The sequence below is a fragment of the Calonectris borealis genome, chromosome 28 (assembly GCF_964195595.1).
Source record: "Calonectris borealis chromosome 28, bCalBor7.hap1.2, whole genome shotgun sequence".
Taxonomy (NCBI): domain Eukaryota; kingdom Metazoa; phylum Chordata; class Aves; order Procellariiformes; family Procellariidae; genus Calonectris; species Calonectris borealis.
Genome location: NC_134339.1, coordinates 3,618,537 through 3,641,419, shown reverse-complemented (window position 1 = coordinate 3,641,419; position 22,883 = coordinate 3,618,537). Strand labels below are relative to the sequence as shown.

At 60.7% G+C, this 22,883-nt stretch overlaps 2 protein-coding genes across 3 annotated transcripts; one reads left to right on the top strand and one right to left on the bottom strand.

Moving 5' to 3' along the window:
* Nucleotides 1-6,192: 6,192 nt before the first annotated feature.
* On the top strand, nt 6,193-15,277 carry RNF126 (ring finger protein 126). Of its 2 annotated transcripts, none has more exons than XM_075175267.1 (9): nt 6,193-6,357; nt 9,624-9,682; nt 11,180-11,243; nt 11,789-12,030; nt 12,630-12,698; nt 12,785-12,854; nt 13,085-13,178; nt 13,636-13,751; nt 15,088-15,277. In XM_075175267.1, the coding sequence occupies exons 1-9, from the start codon at nt 6,283-6,285 to the stop codon at nt 15,250-15,252; spliced, it is 954 nt and encodes a 317-aa protein (XP_075031368.1). In that variant the 5' UTR covers nt 6,193-6,282; the 3' UTR covers nt 15,253-15,277. The 2 variants fall into 2 exon arrangements, with proteins under 2 accessions (XP_075031368.1, XP_075031369.1); XM_075175268.1 differs by lacking the exon at nt 15,088-15,277 and adding an exon at nt 13,985-14,808 and having other exon boundaries at nt 6,194-6,357.
* Nucleotides 15,278-18,221: 2,944 nt separating this feature from the next.
* Nucleotides 18,222-22,678, bottom strand: FGF22 (fibroblast growth factor 22). Its single transcript, XM_075175269.1, has 3 exons — nt 22,417-22,678; nt 18,718-18,821; nt 18,222-18,416 (listed from the first exon to the last, which is right to left on the bottom strand). Exons 1-3 carry the CDS (start codon nt 22,676-22,678, stop codon nt 18,222-18,224), a joined length of 561 nt encoding a protein of 186 aa, XP_075031370.1.
* Nucleotides 22,679-22,883: the final 205 nt, after the last annotated feature.

Genomic DNA, 22,883 nt, shown 5'->3' with positions numbered 1-22,883 from the left:
CTCCTCCGATACCGGCCAGACGGAGGGTGCAGACTCAGCCGGCACCTAAGCACGTTTCTTCCACCTTCCTGCCCCAGGGGGTCTTCTCCAGAGTGCTCCTGGAGCCCCACGCCAGCGTAACCCAGCACCCATCACGGACAGAGCTCGGCTCTGGAAGGGGTGGGAGACGCCGGCCTCATTCTGCCCATTGACCCCAGCACCAGCCGCAGCCCCTGCAGCCGCATCCCGCGACGGACGAGGGCGCGGGGGCTGACGGACACCGGAGCGCAGGCCCAGGGCTCCCGTCGGAGGCTGGGGCAGCGCTGCCGAGGGTGAGGGCAGCGTGTTTGGGAAAGCAACGGCCAGTGGCTTATCCTGCACAGCGGGGGTAAGCGAGGGCTGACCATAACCCGCCCGCCGAGAGCCCAGCCTGGCCCCTCTGTGTCGGCAGAGAAGCCACCCGACACCGGAGGGGCTGATCCTGCATGGTCCTGCGGATGCCAGCGGGCCAGCACCGTTCCCGCAGACGGAATTTCCAGCACCGGCCCTCGCCGGGAGAAGGAGGTTTCCGCTACGAGCTGTGACGATGACAGCGCTGGGGCCGAGGAGGAGTTGAGCCGGGCTGGGGCATCCCGGCCCCGCCAGCCTGGCGGCCCCGCAGGACTCCGGCTCTCGGCAGCCGGAGGTTTGGCCAGCGAAGGGCAGAGCCGCCGCAGGGCACGTCCCCCCGCAGAGCCCCCGTCCGCCCCACAGCCCTCGTCAGAGGAGAAGCTTGATTGCTTACATAGCCCAGGCTTGCAGTTAGTAGAAAAACGAAACATGTTTTTCACATTAAAATTTCCCTTGAAAAACAATGGTTTAAATCAAGCGTAAGAAAAGCAAAGAATCCAAAAAAAAAAAAAAAAGAAAAAGGGAAATTTTTGGTGGAGCCCGAAAGCAGTCCCCCGAGCCCCTGAACTTCCCCTGAGCCCCCCCGCGCCGTCGCTGCTCCCGGAGGCAGGTGGGCTCCCGGCCGGGCCGGCGCAGCGGGACAGCTCGTGCTGCGAGACGCGGGCGCTACGCCGCTGCCCTGCCTCAGCGGCTGCCAGCCCCTGCCTGCTGGTGAAATCCCGGATCCAGGAGATCAGAGCCGTGCAGGGAGCCGGCCAGGGACCGCACGCCGCCAGCATCCCTGAGACCTCACAGCCGGTCGGCGCGGCGGCGGCGAGGACGGGGCTCAGCCCGCGCCCGCTGCTCGCAGGTTATCAGGAGCTGCCGGGGCGGGATCCGGACCTGCAGCCCGGAGGTGCAAGGCTTGGGAAGATGAGGTGGGGGATGTAAATCTCCTGATCTGTCTGTGAGTGAATTCAAAGGGAGACCGATTCAAATCCGCCGTGACATGACTGGCTCGGGGCTGGCAGACAATCCCTGCAGTGTTTGTAACAAATCTTGCCGCTTTCCTTTGAGTGGCCTCCAATTTATTAATTAAAATAGGCAATTATATATAATGTGGGGTGGAGGGGAGCGGGGAGACCAGCTGCACCAGTTATTCTCACTTGGCAAGAATCGTGCTGGAAAGCTGCTCCGGCTCCAGGAGGTGCTTGTGCTTTCAAGGGCTCGAGGCAGAGCCTGGGACGGAGCCCGTGCTCAGAGCAGCCCCCAGATCCCCCGCCTGGCCCGGGCAGCCGGGCACTGAGTGGGCTTCAGCTACAGCGACCGCTTTATTTAAGAGCACAGGGCCCAGAGGCCAAAACCTTTTAGAAAACGACTTGCCCGAGTCACCGGGGAGTTGGCAGCAGAGATGGAAGCTGCACCCGACGTTGCCGGGATCTGCCGAAAGGGCTGGCTGCCCCCGGCCCCGCGAGGCAGGAGCGTGTGGGGCTGGAAAGGGGAAGCCAGGGCCTTTTTTAAGCGTCGCCATCCATCCCGCCGTACCCGAGATGAGCCAGAGACCCCAGGCTGCCGCGACCCCAGAGGAGCGTGGTGCCAACGGAGGGGGAGCGCCATCGGCAACCCGCCCGCGCAACGCCACGGCTGCGTGCGGCAACACCTGCGTGTCTGGGTTTATCTGAACGCTGCAGATCCCGTGGCAGCAAACGGGCAGAATTTACCCGGAGCTCTCAGTGTTCCCTGCAGGACACGGCAGCGTGGGATGGGCTCCTCTGCCTGCTGACCACCGGGGCACGATGGCAACCGGCCCCTGCGCAGCTGGCGCAGCGCCCGCGCACCCGGCTGGTGCCACGGGGCGAGTCTGGCACGTTGGCTCCCGCTGAGACCGCGCGCTCGGGGCGCGTGCACGCACACGTACGCACACACGCCCGTGCCAGAGCCCGCCGGCGGCTGCACCGCCGCAGCCCGCGGCCGCCCCCCGCCAGCGCCTGGCACGGTGGCACTGTCTGAATTAAGTAACGTCTCGGGACGTGAGCTCATCGCCAACACCCACGGCCCGGGCGATGCGAGTGGCAGCGCCGGGTGCTGCGGGAGCGGGCCCTGACTAACCTCCGCCGCATCTGCACGGGCTGCCGGGAACGCTCCCTGCCCCGGGGCCGGCGGGCACCACGGCGCAGGGCACCGCAGCCTCGGGCAGCTCCCGCCGCTCCCCTCCTCCTGACACCAGCACGGTCCAGAGCAGCACCGGGTTTTTTTTGCCTTTCCTGCAAAGCCCCGGCTGGCAGGGGGGACCAGCAGCCCCATGCCACCTCTGCTCCCAAACACCCGCAGATTTTGCGGCAGAGGCCAATGCACCCATGGGTTCCTGTGAGCCCCGGTCAGGGATCGCAGAGGGGCATGTGTCCCCCTCCACAGCGTAGCCCAGGTGGGATCGCGACTCAGAGCTGCCGGAGGAGCCTCCCAGCCCGTCCCCTTGGATATTTTCCACTGCCCTTGGCCAAAAACCCCCCTCTTTCCCTTCCGCTTTCCCCGAGTGGGGACGGCCGCTTTGCCCGCCTGGCTGCTTGGGGAGCAGGCTCTGTCTAACGATGAATCGATACTAATTCGGGAGGTGTCACCTCTTCGTCAGTCCTCTCAGAAGAGGGTGCAGTTTGCTTCTTTCTGCAGCACCGTGGGAAAATCCTCCCGGCCGCTGGCTTCCCTGGGTGACTCAAATTTGCTCCCGACCAGACCCAGCTCCCTCGGAGGCAGCGGGCAGGCAGGGGACAGCCAAGCCCAGAAACCCGATTCCCGGGGTGCGCAGCCCCTGCCAGAACAACGGCAGAGACGGGGTGCGTCTGTCCAGGCACCCTCGTGTCCCCTGCGGGGAGGGACTGCGGCCGGGGCCGAAGGCAGGGCAACGGGGCTGCGCGGGGGCAGCGGGAACCTCATGCGCCGGAGAAGGGCCCTCGCGTGGGATCCCCTCTCCACGCTCAGCATCAGGGATGCGGAGGGTCGAGGGCTGGGCAGGGGGCTCTGTGCGAGCCCAGAGGCTGCAGGTCGTGGGGCACGGGCCGAGTGCTGGAGGAGCCGCAGCCCTAACAAGGAGCTTTCTACCTGCTCGGGCTCCCGGAGCCCAGGGACAAGGTGGTCCTACAACGGAGGGTCCTCGCCCCGAGCCGCCTCTCCCTGCACAAACACATCTCAATTAGCCGAGGGGCTCAGGGGGTTGCTCTTGACTGCTGCGTGCCGGAGGTGTTGGGGCGGCAGGCCGCAGGCCACCCTGCCCGCCCTTATCTCCACGTGCATTAATATCCGTTGCCATTTGCATCCCGACGAGTGTTGCCACGTTCAGCTTCCGCAGTTCCTGCGTCAGGGAATTCCAGAGGGACAAAGTCAGTAGAGCCGGATCCTTCCCTCCCCATCCCACAGGCACCCAGCACCCATTTGATCAAGTGGCAACTTGTCCTCCGACCGTGAAACAGGGCAAGGAGAAATGCATCCACGTCCTCAGCGTGGAAGGGAACTTCCCTCCAGGGTGTGAAATGCCCCGTCCGTGGCCGCGGGCTTTGCTCTGCGGGCAGCCAGGCTCCGTCTGGCTCCAGGGCTGGGCCACGCCGGGCTGTCTAGACCCACCTCCCGAATAAAGGAGTTGCAGGACTCGGTAGCAGTTTCCTCATCGGTTGTAAGGAATTGCTAACATGGCTTATCAACAGCTGGGATCATCAATCAGCGACTAAACGACTGCAAATTTGTCCCACAGTTGCAATTTCTGCACAACGACCAAAGTCTTCCAGAAGTCGCCGACCGGTTACGGAGCCGTCACGCGGCCGTTTCCCACCAGCACCCAATTTACAGCGTCTCACCCCTGTCCCCTAGGCCCCGTCCACCAGCACGCACGGGGAGGGGAGACCCTGACAGGGAGCCTCCCTGAGCTTGGCTTCCCAGGACTCCAGAGCTGCTTCACAAGTGGCCTCCCCAGCCGGCTCCATCGCCCGAAAAGAGCCGGAGCGGCAAAACCTGGGCCGAAGATGCCACCTGCTGGAAGCGGGTCTGGTGCCACGGGCCGGCGGGCACCCCGCAGCCCTGCCGCCCAGGAGCCTTCAAACCCCACCGCCCCGAAATCCCAAAACCCCACAGCCCCACCACCCAGAAACCCCACAACCTCACCATGCAGAGACCCCAAAACCCCACTGCCCCACCACCCAGAGACCCCAAAACCCCACCATCCAGAAACCCCACAACCTCATCATGCAGAGACCCCCAAACCCCACCATCCCGAAACCCCACCGCCCCACCACCCAGAGACCCCAAAACCTCACCATCCAGAAACTCCAAAACCCCACCGCCTTGAAACCCCACCACCCAGAAACCCCAAAACCTCACCACGCAGAGACCCCACAACCTCATCATGCAGAGACCCCCAAACCCCACCATCCCGAAACCCCACCGCCCCACCACCCAGACACCCCAAAACCTCACCATCCAGAAACTCCAAAACCCCACCGCCTTGAAACCCCACCACCCAGAAACCCCAAAACCTCACCACGCAGAGACCCCCAAACCCCACAGCCTCACCATGCAGAGACCCCAAAACCCCACCACCCAGAAACCCCAAAACCTCACCACGCAGAGACCCCCAAACCCCACAGCCCCAAAACCCCACAACCTCACCATGCAGAGACCCCAAAATCCCACAGCCTCACCATGCAGAGACCCCAAAACCCCACAGCCCCAAAACACCACAACCTCACCATGCAGAGACCCCCAAACCCCACAGCCCCAAAACCCCACAACCTCACCATGCAGAGACCCCAAAACCCCACAGCCTCACCATGCAGAGACCCCCAAACCCCGCAGCCCCGAAACCCCACAACCTCACCATGCAGAGACCCCCAACCCCCAGCTCCGCGGTGCCGCAGCGCCAGCCCCTGGTGCCAGGGACCCCAGTGGGGGCCACGCAGACCCCGCACTCCCCCGAAAGCCGTGGCCTCGGGAACGGGCCAGCCTTGAACCGAGCCCTGCGTGGGGTTTTCAGGACGCTCCCAGGCAGGGCCGTGCCGGGACCCCGGCTCGTTGCCGAGTCGCCCCAAGAAACTCGGGCAGGGAAGGACCCTGAAGAACAGACTGCATCTGCCACCCCCCAAAACCGCTTCAGCAGCCGCCAGCACCCGTGGGGGGAAACACCCCACTTCAGAGATTTTTGCTGAAACTCAACATTCACATTCCTTAGTGGCTATTGCTACTTTTTTAAGCAAACCTTGGATTTTCACTGGAAAACCATTTTGTCTTCATTTTTGCAGGGCTCAACCTCTCCCCATCTCTTTTTTTTTCCTCCTTTCAAAAAAAAAAAAAAAAAAAGAAATAATTCAACTCCTGAGCTGACATTTTAAAGCCGCCTTCCCATAATTTTATTAAAGGAAAAAAAAGCACAGGAATGGGAACAAATCAAGGGCACAGACCGGGCAGGTCTCAGCTGTAGCCCTCTCCCGCTCTTCCTCACCAGGAACTCCCTCCTCCTCCCTCAGCCTTAGGCCTGCTCTAACCAGGCCGTGAGGCGCCTGGAAGACTCAGGCAGCTCTCCGGGCCTCAAAGCCCGGGAAACGGCGGGCCCACAACCCTGAGGGAATAGAAGGGGGCCGGGGGTGGGGGGTGGGGGCCGGGAGCCCGGGGCCCCGGAATCGGGGCCCCGGGCTCCCAGCCCTCACCCCCGGCCCCCCAGGCTAATGGCCGCCCCGCCCGCCCTCCTCATAACCCCCAAACCCCGCCCCTCCCTTAAGCCCCGCCCCTCGTCTCCACCTCCCCGGAGCGTTCCCCCCCCCCCCCGCCCCTTCTTTTTCGCGTTTCTACCTCTTCCTTCTTTCTCGTCCCCGCTCGGCCGCCGTCGTTCGCCGCCGCGCGTCGCTGGGCGGGGCGGGGTGAGGCGGGTGGTTGGGGGGGGGGGGGGGTAGGAAGATGGCGGAGGCTTCACCGCAGCCGGGACGGTTCTTCTGCCACTGCTGCTCGGCCGAGATCGCCCCGCGCCTGCCCGTGAGCGGGGGTGGGGGCCCGGCCGCGGTCCGGCGGAGGGGTGGGGGAGCCAGGGGCGCGGGCCAGGGCGGGTGGGGGCCCCGGCGGGTCGGGCACGTGGGGGTGAGGCCTGAGGGGGCCCGGAGGGGCCTGAGGGGGGGGCCCGGAGGCGCTGGGCGGGGGGGACCGGGCCCTCAGGGCGGGGAGGACCGAGGGGGGCCCGGGGTGGGGAGCGGGGTGCGGGGGAGGCGTTTGGAGGGGCGGGGGTAGGGCCGGGGGGGGGGGGGCGGTTCTGCGTGTGGCAGTTGGGGTGCGGGGGGGCGTTGGGAGGGGCTGGGGGGCTCCGGAGCGGGGAGGTGGGGGCTGCGCGGGGGCCCCGGGGCGCCCCGGCCGAGGGGAAGCAGCCGGTGGAGCCGGCGCCGGGTGTGGCGGGGGCGGCGCGGCGGGAGGGAACCCTCGGCCCGGGGTGGGGGGGGAGGCCCAGCGCGGCTGCCTGCGGGGCCGCGGTGCGCTCCAGCCGCGGAGCGAGGAGCGGCGCAGCCCGGCCAGCAGCCCTGCCTCGGAGCGGGTTTGAGGGCGGTGGTCCCGACCTGCGGCAGCCCAGCCCCCGTCTCTCCAGCCGGCTGAAGTGGTGTGACACCCCGGGGCTCAGGCACCATCGCCCCGCTTCTCTGTCCGGGGCGAACTGAGTCTTCGTGGGGTAACGAGGGGGTTTCTTTTTTGTCTCAGTAGGATTTAAATGAGCATGAGAAAAGCTTGACGGGTGATAAAATCTAAGACGTAGGCAAGTGGACAGATGATACGTACGCACCGTTTCCACTCGCGGATGCAGAAGTGCTCTGTAGGCTAGGTGCAGCGCGTGAGCAGACGTGCTTTAATCGCTGGGTACAGCTCCTGCTTGAAAGGAGTCGTGTCTTTCTGGGGTGGGTAGAAAAGGAACGTTGGCTGTTGGAAAGGAACTGGCTAAAACATCGCGGTGGGCCGTGGCTAGATTTTTTGTCCATCGCCTGCGAACGTCGCGAGCTGTTAAATGCCATTCGGAGGATCCTGCCAGTCTCTATTTGTCCTGAAACTTTTCATAGCGTCTTGTCAGAATAAGGCATTGCTTTTTTGTTAATGTTTATTGAATTTTAAAAGTCACCCGATTGTGAGCGTAGGTGTCTCTCTGCCAGGGTTGATTAGACTTCGCCGTCAGCTTGGTTTTGTGACGCGCTGTTTGTCCCTTTGCCCTCTCCGTCGGTCTTACTGGTTAGGCGAGGGTAGGCCTTACTGGTAAATCTCACAGCTTGTATTTAAGTGTGAGGACAAAACTCTTGATAATGCTCCTGCTAAATACGTAGGCGGGCTGGAGAAAGTGGCTCGGGAGCTGAAGGTTGTAACCTAGAAATGTCGGTCGTTTATTTTTGTTTAAACACCTCGTGTTGGGCTTGTGCCAGCAGAGCACATCTGGCAGTGAACGCACTGAACTGTGGTAGGGAGCTTTTGTTGATTCAGGTCTAGTTAATCGCTAGTTAATGAACTTGGTTTGGGGGTCCGAGTTCATTCGGTTTCACTTACTGTTTGCAGACCGAGCTACTGGAGGTACCGTAGCGTACGCTGCAAAAGGAGGGATTCAAACAGCCTGAGAAACAACAAACGTTGACATTTGTGCTGTTCCAGCTGCAGAGGAATTTGCTGATCCCTGTGTTCAGAGCTGTCTGTAAGCGCACAGTAAAAAAGCCTCCCTTAAATAGGAGAGTTGAGAGGAGTAAGTTGCTCACTGCTCGAGTAATAATTTACCCCAGTGGCGTACTGGTGGAAGGTAAAACAGTAAGGGGAATTTTCAAAGGCAGAGGCAATTGATCTGATTTTCTGTGTTCGACGCAGGAGTTCCCATGTGCCGGTAACCAACTTTGAGAAGAATTTGGATGATGTAGAAATGTTCTTGAAATCAAACGTTGTGTAAATTGCGTAGACCCAGTTATTTCACAATCGCAAATCTAAAGAGTCCTGTGCCGAAGAGGCAGCAGCAACTTCTCCGAGTCTGTTTCTAGGTCTTGGTGTTTGCTGCTTCCTTATCTTGCTGGGCAGGCAGGGGCAGCGTTGAGTGGATCGCTGGCGTTGCCGCCTTGTGCTTGGGCCTTATCAAGTTTTTCTGTGGTGGCTGGAGGAGCGATCCCAGATGTCTTATCAGAGCAAACCCACGTGGCTGGCATCCTCGCCTCTTTTGGGGAATCCATTGACTTTGCTTAAAGGCCTGTGCCAATTCGAACGTAGCAGTAGTAAAGGAAAGTAGCATTCTTTTTAAGAAGGTCTTAAATTTCTTCCACGCCGAGCCTGGCTTTGCCAGCGCGGGGTTTTGAGCGGTTGTGTTTGTCCGTGGTGGCTGTTCCGCCTCGGCTGTGGTTGGGGTTAGGTACGGGGTGTCTGTCGCTTCCTCTTCTGACTCGACGGTGCTGCGTGGTGCTACTTCTTCTCAGGCACAGAAAAGTGAAGTAATTTCCTTTCGGGATCGTAAGTGTTCTGGGCTGCTGCTCGCTAGCTCAGTATGGTTGTGGAGTATAAATTCTTCACTAACACCGGGAATCGTGAGGAAAAGTGACTGTCGCAAACTCCTGAGGAATCCTGCTTCTGCACACATGGGCTGTTTATTCCAGCCTATTCAGTCTTCAGTGTTAAAGGCTACGAGGGTGGCAGTAGCTTTCTGTAATGAGCGTTGAGCGTGGGACTGTAAAGTTCTGGTATTGTGTGTTGCAGAATGACCCTCTTGTGTCTCCTTGACCTCTCTGTGGTGTGAACCCCAGACTCTGTTAGTAGCAGCTTTCCATTCAGCCCTTCCTAAGCCACAGTGACACTGCGATTAGCCCGTGCTGCAATTCCCTCCTTGTTTCTTTCATTAGGACAGTTTGGCCCCTCGAGGGGGGCGGGGAAAGGCCACCAAAACACGCAACTGTTTAAAAACTAGTGTTTGAGTGCTGCTCTTCTGGGAAGGCCGGTGGTTTTGCTTTCACTTCACCCAGAACTACATTAGATATTATCTAGTGCTCTGTCTATTCTGAGGATTAATAAGTGTTATCCAAATCTTTTCTAAAGCCAAGTTCCAAACAGGCTCAGGCTTAACAATTTGCCTCACTAGTCTGGTGAAGGCAAATATCAGTGGTTTGGGGTCTTTTTGGCTCTGAAGTCGTGGCATGCGTTTGGGACGATGGGCTGCAGGACTCTTCTCTTCCAGCCCGTCACTCTGAAGGCGCTCTTCGCAGCTTTTATGTACCGCTTTCTTTTCTCATTCAATATTTCTTCTCCCGTAGGACTATATTTGCCCACGGTGTGAATCTGGTTTTATTGAAGAACTTCCTGAAGAGCCAAGGTAATGTGCTGCCCCAAAGGCTATTCCTGGAATGAACTCCGTCTGCTTTGCTCTTTTCCTTTTTCTAGTTAAAAGGCAATGTTGGATACTAAATACACCATTTTTATGCTTCTGCCCTATATTTGGCTCATCTTCCCTCATTATGGGTAGAGAGTGCTTAATTTGCATAGTTTGCATCTACAGGTAAATCAGCCATGGGAATACGGAGTGTCATACCTCGCTGGAAAAGGGTGGGGGAGGAACGGGTTGATTTAAAACAAACAAAAAAAAGTGGTAGAGAGGCTTTCCCCATGGCATGTGGTGACTCTGAACTGGTTTGAGTCATCAGGGTAGAGATCACCCTGCGAGAGAGGAATCTGCGGAATGGAGAGCGTATGTATGCTTCAGCGTATAATTTAATAACTTCGTTTAGAGCACTAACGGCGGAACATTTTGACTAAGACTTTGGACTCTGCACTGGAGCAGCTGAGGTCTGCGTTCACGTGCTTGACTGCTGACTCAGTAGTGGGACTGCTCTCTGGCAGTGTCGGAACGGGCAAGAGTAGGAGAAATGTCTTAAAATGTTTCAGACACGTTTGTCGGACCTTGGCTGTGACTGGCTTCGGGACGGGCAGCGTGCTGGCAGGCGTGCAGCGCAAGGGCACGCCGAGCGGCGTGGGGGCTGTGCCAGACGCGTGTTGCTGCCTGCTGAGAGAGGTGGTCTTTACAGACAAGGTGACGTTTGGTCTGACTACACCAATCTTAGAGGCTGAAAATCAATCCTGGCTAGTCCTAAGTGATTTGCTGTGACCTTGGGAGAGCCGTGTGATCGCTGAACGTTAGTTTTTTGTTACCACGAATGTCAAAGCGTAGGCCTGGATACTGAGCAGTAAATGTTCCTGCAGCTCTCTAAAAGCAGAAGCCTAACAGCATTAAGAGTTTTCCTAATAATCTGTCCCATTTGGTCACATGCCTCTGCAATAGAGAAGTTCCTTTGATTCAAGATTAGACTTAAGCGTGTTTGGGTCATAGTGATCAGGGTTTGTACCTTAAGTCTTCTCTTCCTGGTGCTCCAGAGGATTAGCTGATTTGTTTGAGGTGGATTGTGCAGGGAATCCTTGCCTGACATCGTCGTTCAGTCAGTTCTCTGTAGCTTCATGAAATCAGAATCTAAAAGGGTGGGTGGGGAGAGATGGGTGAAGATGTGGGGAAATGAAGGTTGCGGGGAGGGAGAAATGAAAATTGATATGAACAATTAGAAAAACAGCAGCTGAAGGCAGACAAGTTTCTGTACGGAGCTGACCCTGCCCCGGGGCGGAAGGGAAGGTGAGCAGACCTCTGAGGTCCCTTCGACCTCTGGCTCAGCACAAAAATGAACCGGTCGCTTCCTGTGTGCTGTTACCGTGCAGTTGTGGTGTCTGCTTTTCCTGTCAAACTCATGTCCCTCGCTCCCCTCTGCTGGGAAAATCTTTTCGTAGCACCCTTCTGAGGCTTACCGGTGCTCTTCATTCTTCACAGGAACGCTGACAATGAGACCAGCTCCTCTACGTCAACCAGTGATCAGAGCAGGCATCCTTTTGAGGTAAGTCCTCTCTAGCTCTTCCAACACTTTCTGCTTTGCCATTGAATTGAAGCATTTTTCCATTAGTACGTTGTTCAAATGTTCCCCGGATTATGACAGAATTTAGGAAAGGAGGTATTAATATCATCTACATGCTGCTCCTGAAATCTCTGCCTGTCGTATTTTTACTGCGTATTTTTAATAGGGCCATCACTTGTAGTTTATTCTTGTTGTGAGGGGGCTAAGCTGGGATTTAGTGAGCTGTCTGGGTGTGTTGCTATGCAGTAGCCTCAGCTTAAAAAGCAGCAGTTACATGCAGCAGCTAAAGAAAAACCAGGGGAGTTGTAGTTATTTCTTACCTTCGTACGTAGTTTCAGTCCGTGTCTGTTCCTCAGTAAGCTGCCTCTGAGAGTGCACTGGTCCACCGGTGTCAGCCAAGGCTTGTGAGTTGCTGGGGATCTGAAGAGACTAATCTTTGCTGGAAGACTGGTGAAATTCCAGGCGTGAAAGCTAAGAGCTGTTTCTCTCCTTCTTACAATCTGTTCCCCGAATTCTCTCCCTCCCAGAATGTGGATCAGCACTTATTCACCTTGCCACAGGGCTATGGCCAATTTGCCTTCGGGATCTTTGATGACAGCTTTGAGTTTCCGTTTGGGTCCAATGTGCAGTCGGAAGACAACAGGGACTCTGAGAACCGGAGGGAGCGAGAGCATCAGTCTCGGCATCGATACGGTGCAAGGCAACCCCGAGCCCGTCTCGCCACACGCCGTGCCGCTGGCAGGCACGAGGGAGTTCCCACGCTAGAAGGGTGAGAACAACTGCCAGGTTTTTGTGGAGGAAGATGAGAGTTAGCTGAAAATCAGCCTTATTCTCATCGGTTTAAGGAGCAGTCTCCTGGAGATTGCTCCTGGGCACAGCTGCCCGGTGCGACTCTTCCATAGGTGCCCGGCTTTGCCCCTGTGAACTCACGCTGCTGGATGGTCGGGCTTCCGCTGGGCCCGCAGCTCTTGCCTTGAGTTTATAGGGGCCATTTCACCCGGGCACAGTGGCAGGGACTACAGCGTGGCTGGGAGTTTTGACCGTTAAACCTGCGATGAGAAAGCATTCCCTGGTCATTACCAAGTGTTGTGTTCAGCGTGAGGGGAAACGGGAGAAAACACTGGACAACAAGACTAACGTTTCTTTAACTGCGTCCTGGAGAGCCGCTTGCCATCTTTGTCAGAAATTATCCCCTTATGAATAAAATATTGAAACTTCTCTTTATCGACAAATAATCGGTTCATAAGATGCAATTGCTACAGGATATTTTTCCTGCGACAGTATTTAGCCACTCCTTCCGTGTCATGCTTCGGGCAGGGAGTTAGCAGACACTAATTCTTACATAATCCTGGTTTTCTTGTCTTTCAGAATTATCCAGCAGCTGGTCAATGGAATTATTGCACCTACAACAATACCAAACCTAGGACTAGGTCCTTGGTGAGTTGGAAGATGTACTGCTCTTTCTGACAGTGTTCTTGTTCGTACTCCCAGCCGAATTTAATTGTTGTCCTTTATTCTTAAAGGGGAGTCTTGCATTCAAATCCAATGGACTACGCATGGGGTGCCAACGGCTTGGATGCAATTATTACACAGGTAAAACCGGCATTATAAAGGAGTCTCCCGTCCTCTTGTGCGGTGCTGCAAAATTGCCAGCAGCTGTTGTGATGCAGGGGGGCAAACCACTGAAGGTGCAGAAATGGGAGACAAGGTCCGCAGTGCAGGCGATGCAGGGTTCAAGTGCCCTGGGTCAATAAACGAACAGATTTTGTGTGCTGCTGAGCTCACATCTTCTTTCTGCTTTCTGTGGCCTATTGTTTTTTCAGTTACTAAATCAGTTTGAAAACACTGGACCGCCGCCAGCAGACAAAGAAAAAATCCAGGCCCTCCCCACCGTACAGATCACACAGGAACACGTAGGTATGTATATCTCCTCCAGGGAATCGGTCACAAAGAGCTCTGTGAAAGTTCTGTTTAACGTTTTTTGGGCATTTTAATTTTGTCTGCTAGTACCTTCAAGGCCTAAAACGTTTCAAAGAGGGGAGAAAGCTGAAGTATTGCTCTGTTATACTCGCAAAAAAAAAAAACAGAGCAGTGTAGACTGGATGGATTTGCCCTGGGGAGGCAAACTGTTCTGCAAAGTTCAGTGTGGATTGAGATGAAAAAGCAGAAGGGAAGGGAACAAGGAAGCAAACCCAGGGCAGCGAGAGGTGGAGCGATGGTGGTAGGAACTGCAAAGCAACAAGCTTTCCTCTCTGCAGGGATGAAGCAGCAGTGAGGGGAAAGGGAAAAGGTGATGGGATCCTGAGTCGGGTGCTTTGAGTGTTGTTCTCTCCTTTATTGCTTAGCTGTGTTTTCCTTTCCCTTTATGATACAGATTCTGGGTTAGAGTGTCCTGTGTGTAAAGAAGATTATACAGTTGGAGAAAACGTCCGACAGTTACCTTGCAATCACCTATTCCACAACAGCTGTATAGTCCCTTGGCTGGAACAGGTTAGTGCCGTCTGCGTGGGTGACTTGGGTTTTGTGGCACTCGGGTGTTTTTTCTGGTGGTACTACTCTTCTCCGTAAACATTTTCCTACCTCCGTGATGAGGCCTAAGCGTGAGCAACCTTTGATCAGAGGAAGGAGCGTCATCCTAGCCTTTTCCTCGAGTGCTGCGCCTGTATCGTGTTTCTAATCCCGTTTCCCATATTTCTTGTTTTGTTTTTGTCTGCTCTCCAAAGCATGACACGTGTCCTGTGTGCCGGAAAAGCTTAAGTGGACAAAACACAGCCACAAACCCCCCAGGACTCACAGGGATGAACTTCTCCTCCTCCTCCTCCTCCTCTTCCTCCAGCTCACCAAGTAACGAAAACTCATCGAACAACTCATGAATCTTAATTCAACCCTCTGTCCCTGGGGCCCTGTCCATTGTCCTTCCTCCCTCCCCAGCCAACGTAAGCAACGAAAGGGGCTTCCAGAGCAGAGCGAGGGGAGGGTAGCAAGGGGGAAGCAGCGCCCCCAGAATTCCCTTTTGAGTTCTGAAGACACGGAGACTCTGGGTCCTTCAGAGATGAGAAGCCTCAAGTTCTGTGATGGGGGGAAAGAGCTCTGTCTATTAATAAAAACATCCATTTGCCGCGTGGACTTTTAACCATTGCAGTGAAAGGCTGCTGCGCTCCACAGATGGGAAACCCGTGGTGCTGAGCTAGCGGTTGCAATTCTGAACGGAAAGGTTGTTTGTATGGTTTTGAATTTGAGATTCCTTTCTTTATTTCTTTTGCTCCTCCTCCTCCCCTTGGATACTATCTCTTCTGCTTTGGAGATTGAAGTCTTTAAAATGAAAGCGTAATGATACTGCCTCCCTCCCAGGATCTCCAGCTGGGGAGGGCCAATAGTTGTCACTGAAAAAATGAACTCTTGAAATAGACCCCGTTATCCTTCCCTTCCCCATCTCAAGTCCCATTTATTTTTCTTTATAACCTCGCCCTTCTGATACTCAACACTGAAAGGGTTTTTATAATTTTAAATTATTACTGCTGTTAAATAAATGGACGTTTCAGCTCAACGAGACGTTATGCATGATTTGAGGAAAACTACAGGGTAAGCTCTCCGGAGACTGCTGTGCTGAGCCGTCCCCGTTCACCCCAGGGCAGGCTGGGCTCGTCGAGCCCTCCTGCGTGCCGAGCGCCGGCATGCTGCGAGCTCCGGGCACCAGACTCCGACGTGACCAGCACCCGTACGTGCGTTGCCAGCCTGCGGATCGTTGAGCGGTTGGCTGCGGGATTGCAACTGAAAGCATCCTTGCCTGGTCTTTTGTATTTTTTACACCTTCTCCCTGTTGCAGTCCTGCCCTTCTCTCAGCCTGAGCGGACTTTTCCACTGTGTCGACATCAGGACTGGGCGTGCATCAGAGGAAGGACCAGCCAAATATCATTGTGATCGAATAATATACAGGAAAAACAACATTTTGGAGAAAAATGTATTTCAAAGCTACTTAAAATACAGCTGATTAAAAAAGAAGAGAGGGACAAATATCCAGGTGTGTTTGTGACTCACTTTCTGTGACAGAGCTGGAGGTTGGAGAATGAAAAGAATGTGACCGGAGCGGGCAGTGACCTACCTGCTGCCTGTGTCCGTGCTCACCGGGGCCGGGAAGCGCAAGAGGGACAAAAACCTGGGATCACTTGGTGCTCTCCCCGAGGGCCTTCGGTTTTGGTCTGGTCGTGCTGAATCTCCAGCGCAGCCCTGCCGGCTCCTTGGGCCAGGAGCTGCGCGCTGGGGTAGGCGATGTCCTCGCAGGAGGGTGCGTGGGGCGAGGGGTGAGGTTTCTGCTCTGCTTGGGCTTTTGCGGCACAGCCCAGCGCGGAGCCGGCAGGAGGAGCGAGGCGGTGGCACGTGGCTCCAAAGCGGTGGCCCGGGTGGCGTGGGACGGATGTCAACTGATGCCCCTTTCTGTTGCAGGGACTTGGGGCGCTCCCTGACCCGTGTTTGTGACGGCGCTGTGCGCCCCGGGCCGCGTGTCGGGACCTTGCTGTGGCAGACGCCAGAGCAGCAGATGGGGAACCTGCTCCTGTGGGGGCTGCTGGGCGGGAGGGACGGAGGGTTCAACGGTTTGGGAGGCTCCCTGCGTCTTCTCCGGCTTTTGGGGCCCTAGGAGCGGGCCGGGGGTGGCTGGGGAAGGTGCTGGCCTCCCTGGGCGCTCGAGGTCCTGGCACCAGCAGAGCTTTGGTGCCCCTTTCAAAGCAGCCTTACCCGAGGACCGGGCCCTTTCTCCCGAGAGCTTTCTGGGAAGGGACGTGCCTGCCGTAGGAGGGGGAAGGCAGATCGCTTGCTTGGCGTTTCTTGAGCCATTTTGGAATAAAAGAAGAGAAGGTTCGTTGGAGAAAACCTCCCAAATACGGATGGCAAGCAGCCTTTGCCAAGCCTGCCGGGGCCGTGCGGCCGGCGCTGAGCAATTCTCCTGGAATGTTTTTCCTCCTTGGCTTTGCCAGTGCAGCCAGGGCAGCCCAGCGGCGCCTTTCATCTCGGCGGGCGGATGCCTGCGGGACGAGGGTTTATCTCAGGACTGGTATATCAGGGTTAATAGCTCATCCTCCGCCGGAGGTTGAGCCAGAAGCTTCTGCCACCAGGATCCTGGGCTTGGGAGGTGGGTGGCAGCGGGAAGGTCCCCGGCTGAGCCTGCGTGTGCCCGTCGGCTGGGCTGGCACAGAGGTGCTGTTTAGTCACCAAAATGCAGCCCGGGAGACCTGCAAAAACCTTCTCCTGCCGCGTTTCAGCTGCTGGCTGCGGCGTGGGGTTCCCAGCACCCCTGGAGCTCGGGGGGGGGGGCGATTTCTCACGTGTGAGCAGTGCTTGGGGTGGGTTTCGTAGTGGGTGAAGCAAAGCCCGTGGTGAGTGCGTGGCTGCCGCCGACCCGCCTGGCAGGGGCTCCGGGCCGGGGCCGGTGCCCGCCGTGGTCACCACACAGTTAACGCGGTGCCTGTTCCCTCTCACAGACTCGTTTGGAGCTGGTTGGGTAAGAAATGGAACAAGTTTGGTGGTTTTCGCTGGGGCCATCGCTCACGTCTGACGTGACAAAGTGACCAGGCTGCGATGCCTCGCCGCGGCGGGTGCGGAGGGCGGCGCAGGAACGTGCCCTGGCCGGGAGGCCGAGGCGCAGGTGCTATTTCTGGCCGTGCTCCCCTCCAGGCGAAAGGCCGGTCCTCGCCACCAGCCGCCTTCCCGGCTCCATCTCTGCTGGGGACGGTGGAGCGGAGCTGGGCTGAGGTTGGAGCTGGCCGGGGGCTCAGTGCCCCACCGCACCTCGGGTCTCGGTTCGGGGCATGGATTGGGCACCATCTGCGTAAGTGGGAGTCTGTGACCCAGGTGCTCCCGCTGGGGACGCGTCCCCGGAGGAGGTCTGGTCCCTTCTGCTCATGATGTCCTGGCTCAGGGTCTGCACATGGGTGGGGAGCAGCATCCCAGCTCCCCCCAGCCAGGGGCAGCCCCGGGGCTGTGTCTGCCCGAGGGTCCGGGCTGGCTCCAGTGGTGCTGCCCAGCGCCTGGTGCCGCAGAGCCCACTGCAACGCCGCAGCGGGATGCTCAGCTGCAACCGGGCACCAGGAACCCTCTGGACCCCTCACCCCCTGTTTCTTGTCCCTTTGGGTCTCCAGGGCCGCATCCCTTGCACGGAGCCTGGCACTTCCCGGGGGATGCTCCTCCCTGGAGCTGCGACACTCTTGCTGCAGGTCATGCGTGTGCTTTGCTCCGGCGCTAGCGCAGGGTCCGGGCTCTCCCCCGCCGGCAGCTGCTTTTTCCTGCTCCCTCCTTTGTGCCGCTAAACAACCATCGCTGTGTTTTCCTGCGGGTTAGGTTTTGGGTTGGGTGCCTCTCCGCCCACACGCACAGGTGAGGGCGTGGGTCGATGAGGAGCTGGACGCGGTGGGGGACCAGCCGGGCTCCCCACTGGCAGCAGCAGGGACATCGCTGGTGGCTGCAACCGCAACCCCAGGGTAGCCAAGCCCACCATTGAAGCTCCAAGACTCACTCCCCCTTCCGTACCACTTTAATTGCCACGGGTGCTCGGACACAAGACAAATACGACCTGCCGTTACGTCCCAGCCCCGCAGCCTCCGTCCCAGCCCCAGCCCCTGCAGAGACGCCGTTAGCAGAACGACGGCCGCCTGATCCGGGCTGCGCGGGTGGGAGCGCGAGGACCGGGCTGCGCGGGTGCGAGCGCGACGTCAGCAGCCCCGGCACGCGGTGGCCGCGCTCCCCGGGCTGCACCGCGCCGGCTCTGCCTCGGAGGGACGGTGGGAAGAGCCGTGTCCCTGCGCGGTTGCAGGCTGTGTCTGGAGCATCTGCCTTCCGCATCCATCCTTCGCCGTCCATTTAAAAATAAAACAATAAATAGCAAAAAAAAATAGATATGTACATAAATAAAATAACCCTTTTTTCCATTTTTTCCTACAGGACAGAGTCCGGAGCCGCCCGCGGGGCTCAGCTGACGAGGATGGGGAGGAAGTGGGTGGAGAGGTGCTGCCGGCGCGTCTTGCCCCCTCGCTGCGGCCTGCCCTTGCTATTGAGCGAGAGGAACATGGGGCGGCCCCGGTGCCGCCAGCGCAGCGACGCGTAGGTGTTGTAGCCGTTCTCCTCAATGCGTTCCGTGAACTTGCAGTTGGGGCTGAACTCCTTCTGGCAGGAGAGGGAAGGGGGTGAGGGGCGGCTGCGCGTAACCGGGGCCCGTCGTCGCCCTGCTCCGGCGGGGTCGGACCCCGAGAGCGGGGCAGGGCAGGACCCCGGCTCCTCCCCGGTCCCCCGGAGGGCAGAGGGGCTCTGTGGGTGCAGTCCCCCGCCGGGAAGCAGGTCAGGGCGTGGGGAACCAGGAGCCTGCTCCTGGGCAACAGTCCCGGTGGATTTGGGACCCCCCGTTCCAGCTTTGCCCTGCGCCTCTGACCCCGGTCCGGTCCCTCCCGGGAGGCAGCGTCCGACCTACCGACCCGTAGAGCCTCCCCTGCTTGTTCATGGCCAGGTAGAAGCCGGTGTGCACCGCCCGGATGGCCACGACGCCGACACGCACCGACCGGATCTCGACGATGCCTACGGGACAGGGAAGGGCAGGGGTGAGCCGGGGAAGGACAGGCGACCTCCCCGAGGGGCCCTGACGCAACGCTGGGTCTGTGGCCGCAAAGTGACCCCCCCCCAAGGGATGGGGCCGCTGCCCCTCGCCCCACGCCGGAGCAGCCAGAGGGATAGCGGGAACAGGGCTGCAGCCTGAACCGGGAGCAGGAGGGGGAACCTCTGATCTGGGGGGGGGGGATTTGATCTTTACTCCTCTCCTCCCCAGGGCCCAGGAGCCGGGCTGCACGGGAGCGATGCCAAGCGCAGCCTCCGCTTGCCTGGAACAATCCGTCAGCCTCTGCCCGGTGCCGACCTCGTGTTTATCCCACCCTCACTGGCAGCTCTGTCCGTGCATCCATCCCGAACGCGCCTGCGGTGCCCTGGGGACCCGACCCCCCCTCTCGCGGCACCCAGCCCCCCGTGCACTCAGGGCACCGAGGCCGGCATGGCCTCCGAGGGGCAAAGTGTGCGCGGGGGTGGCAGTGACGGTGCAGAGCCGCGTTACGGTGGATGGAGGCAGCCGGGCAGAGGGCTGCGGGGGCAGGAATGCAGCCGGGATGGTGCTGCCCGCGGACGCCGGTGCCAATCACCCAGCTGGCACCAAGATGGACATGCAGCCCTGCGCCGGAGACCGCCGGCGGGAGGGATGCGGCGGCGCTGCAGGACGTGGGGACAAGCTTGGGAGGTGGCTGCAGCCGGGCTGTGAAGCCGCAGCGGGGCCTGGCCGCCGCTGGAGTGCGTGTGCCCGGCCGAGCTCCCGGCGCAGCCGCTAATGGGAAAGGCATGCGGTCGGACAGGGGAAACACCCAGAGCATTGACACGGGATTCCTGCACCGCCTCGCGCCCGCCAGCGCCCAACCAGCCCGGGGTGCTGCTGCCAACCCCGCCACCGGCCGGGCCCACGGTGCTGCGGGACGGGGAGAAGGAATCTCCAGTGGGCAGAGGTGCAGGCAGGGCAGCGGGCAGGGCGTGAGCCGCAGCAGGAGCTGCCCTGGCCGGACGGGGCGGGAGGATGCGCGGAGGCTTTGGCTGGCGGCAGCACGCGGAGTGCAGGGGGCTGCAGCCCCTGGGCAGGGGCTTTCATCACTCATCGACCCCCCGGCCGAGCTGCCATTGCCTGGGCATCACCTGCCCGGGGGCACTCGTGCCCTCGCCAGGAGCAGAGGGGGTGGATACGGCACTGGGGCAGCGTGAGGGCTCCCAAGCGTTCGGCTCCTTGGGGGCAATGTGTAAGAGGGGATTTTCAGCCCAGCTGCCTCGGTGCTGCCACCAACACCCGGCCCCAGCACCCACCGGGACCCGCAGGGCCCAGCAAAGCCATTGACGAGCAGCAGCCGTGGGGAAGGGCTGAGCGAATGCCTGTGAATCCATCCCACTTGATCACCGTCTGGAGCTGCTGCTATTTATAACAAAGGACTTCTGCTTTTCTAAAAATAACCCCCCATTGCTGTTCCCGGTGCCCCCGCTGGCTCTGCCACGCTTTGCTCGCAGGTGCCTGGCCAGTGCCTGGCTCTGCGCAGGGGGGAACAGGTCCCTGCAGCCGTAGGGCAGCAGCCCAGGGCTGTGCAGCAGCCTGGAGGCAGCTCCCAGTGCTCCCAGTCTCGCACCCTCAGCCCCAGCGGGGTCCCAAGAAGGCTGGGGCAGATGCAGGGCTCGAGGTGGGAGAAGCCCTGGGACAGCCCCTGCCACCCTGCAGCCGCTGGCAGGGCTGGTCCGGCAGCTGCCGCGAGGGCTGAGGAGCAGAGCCCGAGCCCAGCCCAAGCGCAGGTTATCTGCCGCGCCGATAACCGGAGCGAGCCCCATGCGACAGCCTGGAGCCGCTCCACCTGCCAGGCCCCATTGCCACACGGCCGAGGGAACGTGTTGGGGCACTTCGTGCTGGCAAGGCGCCCGGTCGGGACTCCCGACAGCCTGACATTGCGAGAGGGTTCCCTGGGCTGGGCTGGGCTCCCTCGTCCTGCGGCTGGCTGGGTGACGTCCTCCTGCGCTGCCCAGGAGACAGGGCAGCCCCTGCTGCCACCGGGGCATGGGCTGGGGGATGCCGCTCCCGTCCGCAGCATCCTTCCTGCCCCAAGCCCCGACACCCTGCCAGGGCCCCCGGGGATGCTCGGGCATCCCCCCTTCCCAAGGGCCCCAGCATCCCCACCCTGTCCACCACTGCCCTGCCAGCCCGGTGCCCCCCTCCCTGTCACGGGGCGCCAGCACCCAAAATGGGTGGATACCATGGGTGCTGAAGCTGGGCTTGCAGCCCTCGCCCTTGCTGCAGCTGTACCGTGGGTGCCACGTCCCCTCGGGACCCACGGTGCTGTCACCTGGAGGGGGCCTGGGTGGGAGCCGGTGGCCGTGGAGCCGAGGCAGGATCCCAGTGCCAGGAGCAGCCTCCGCTGGCGCAGGGACCCCAGTGCCGGCCTCCGCAGCCGCCTCTTCCCACCGCCGCACGCGGCCGCTCCCGAGGGCTGCAGGGTGGAGCAGACGCAGCCCCAGCCCCAGGGGAAGGCCTAATCCTGCCTGCTTGTTCCCAAGCTCCAGATCGCAGCACAGCCTGGGCAGCACCAACATCCCGCAGTGTTTGCCCTCTTCTGCCCCCCCCAGGATGCGCTGCCCGGCCCCGTGAGCCCCGCGGGCCCCTCTACAGGAGCAGCCCATGGGGGTGCCCCCTTCTGCGTGCTGCGGCGGGGGCTGCCGGCTGTGCCCACCCGGGTCCCCACGCGACAGGTTTCCCTGCGGTCCACGGGTGCCCTCCGACTGTGCCAAGCCCCGACCGGCTCTGCAGGCAGCGGATGCTCTGCAGTCCCCTCCGACGGGGCTGCTCTGCTCCCCTGGGCCAGCCTCACAGATGCTCGTTCTGAGACCAGCATCGCCCCGAAGCTTCCTCCGTCCCTCCTCTTCCTCAGCCTTCATCCTCCCCGGTGTGTTTACAGGGAACGATCAGATCCCCCCCCAGTTTAGCACCGGATGAAGATAACCCGAAACACAGGGCAGGGGAGGTAGCACCCCCGCGACTGTGCTGGCAGGACGAGATGGGACAAGGGACCCCCCCAAGTCACCCCAGGCGCTGGGCAGAGCTGGCAAAGTGACACCGGTCCCCGGTCAGAGCACACCACTGTCCCCGCTCCTCTCATCGCTCCCGCAGTGCAGCGGGCAGCAAACCCCGGGACAGGGGCTCCCGGGGGCGAGGGCAGGAGGAGCCCTTCGTGCTCGAGCGAGCTGCGTGCCCCGGCCAGCCGCCTGCGGGGCAGCGGGGACAGCGGGGACAGCGGGGACCGCAGGGACCTGCGGCTCCCCCCGGGCGGAGGAGACGCTTTGGCAGCGGTTTTCGCTGGACGGGGGGAGCTGCGGGCGCTCCCCGGGGCCGGGCACAGCGGGGTCCCGCCGCCGTCCCGGGGCGCCTCCGTCCAGCCTTCGCCCCCCCCCCGGCCGTGCCCTCTGCCCCGTGCCCGGCCCCGGCAGCGGCCGCCGCTGCCGCAGCCCCGGCGCCCCGGCGGGCTTGGGCTCTCGCCCCCCGTGGGTGGGAGGGCGACGGGACCCAAGCCCCGGCTCTCCCCGGCCCCGGCCCGGCCCCGGCCCCACTCACTGCCCGGCCGCTCCCTCCAGCGCGTCCCCTCCACGCCGCCGCCGCCGTCGATGCGGAGGAAGAAGCGGGTGGCGGAGAAGAGCCGCCGCCAGCGCACGTCGCCTTCCAGGTGGCCGTAGCTGCGAGGGGGCCGCCGGCCGCCCCAGGCGGCGTTGCCCGGCCCCGACCCCGGCCCCGGCCCCGGCCCCGGCCCCGGCCCCGCCAGCACGGCGAGCGCCCCGGCGAGGCAGGCGGCGAGCGCGGCGGGGCCCCCGCGCCTCATGGCGGCGGGCGGCGGGCGGGCGGCGGGGCGCGGCGGGGCGGCGGGCGACGGGCCATGGCCGCGGCGGCGGCGACCGGCCCCGACGGCGCGGGCGTCCCGAACGCGGGGCGAGCCGGCAGGCGGGGCGGGGCGGGGGTCGCGGCGGCCAATGGGAGGGGCGGGGCGGGGCCGCGGGGTGGGGCCTCCCATTCATAAATCGGCGCCC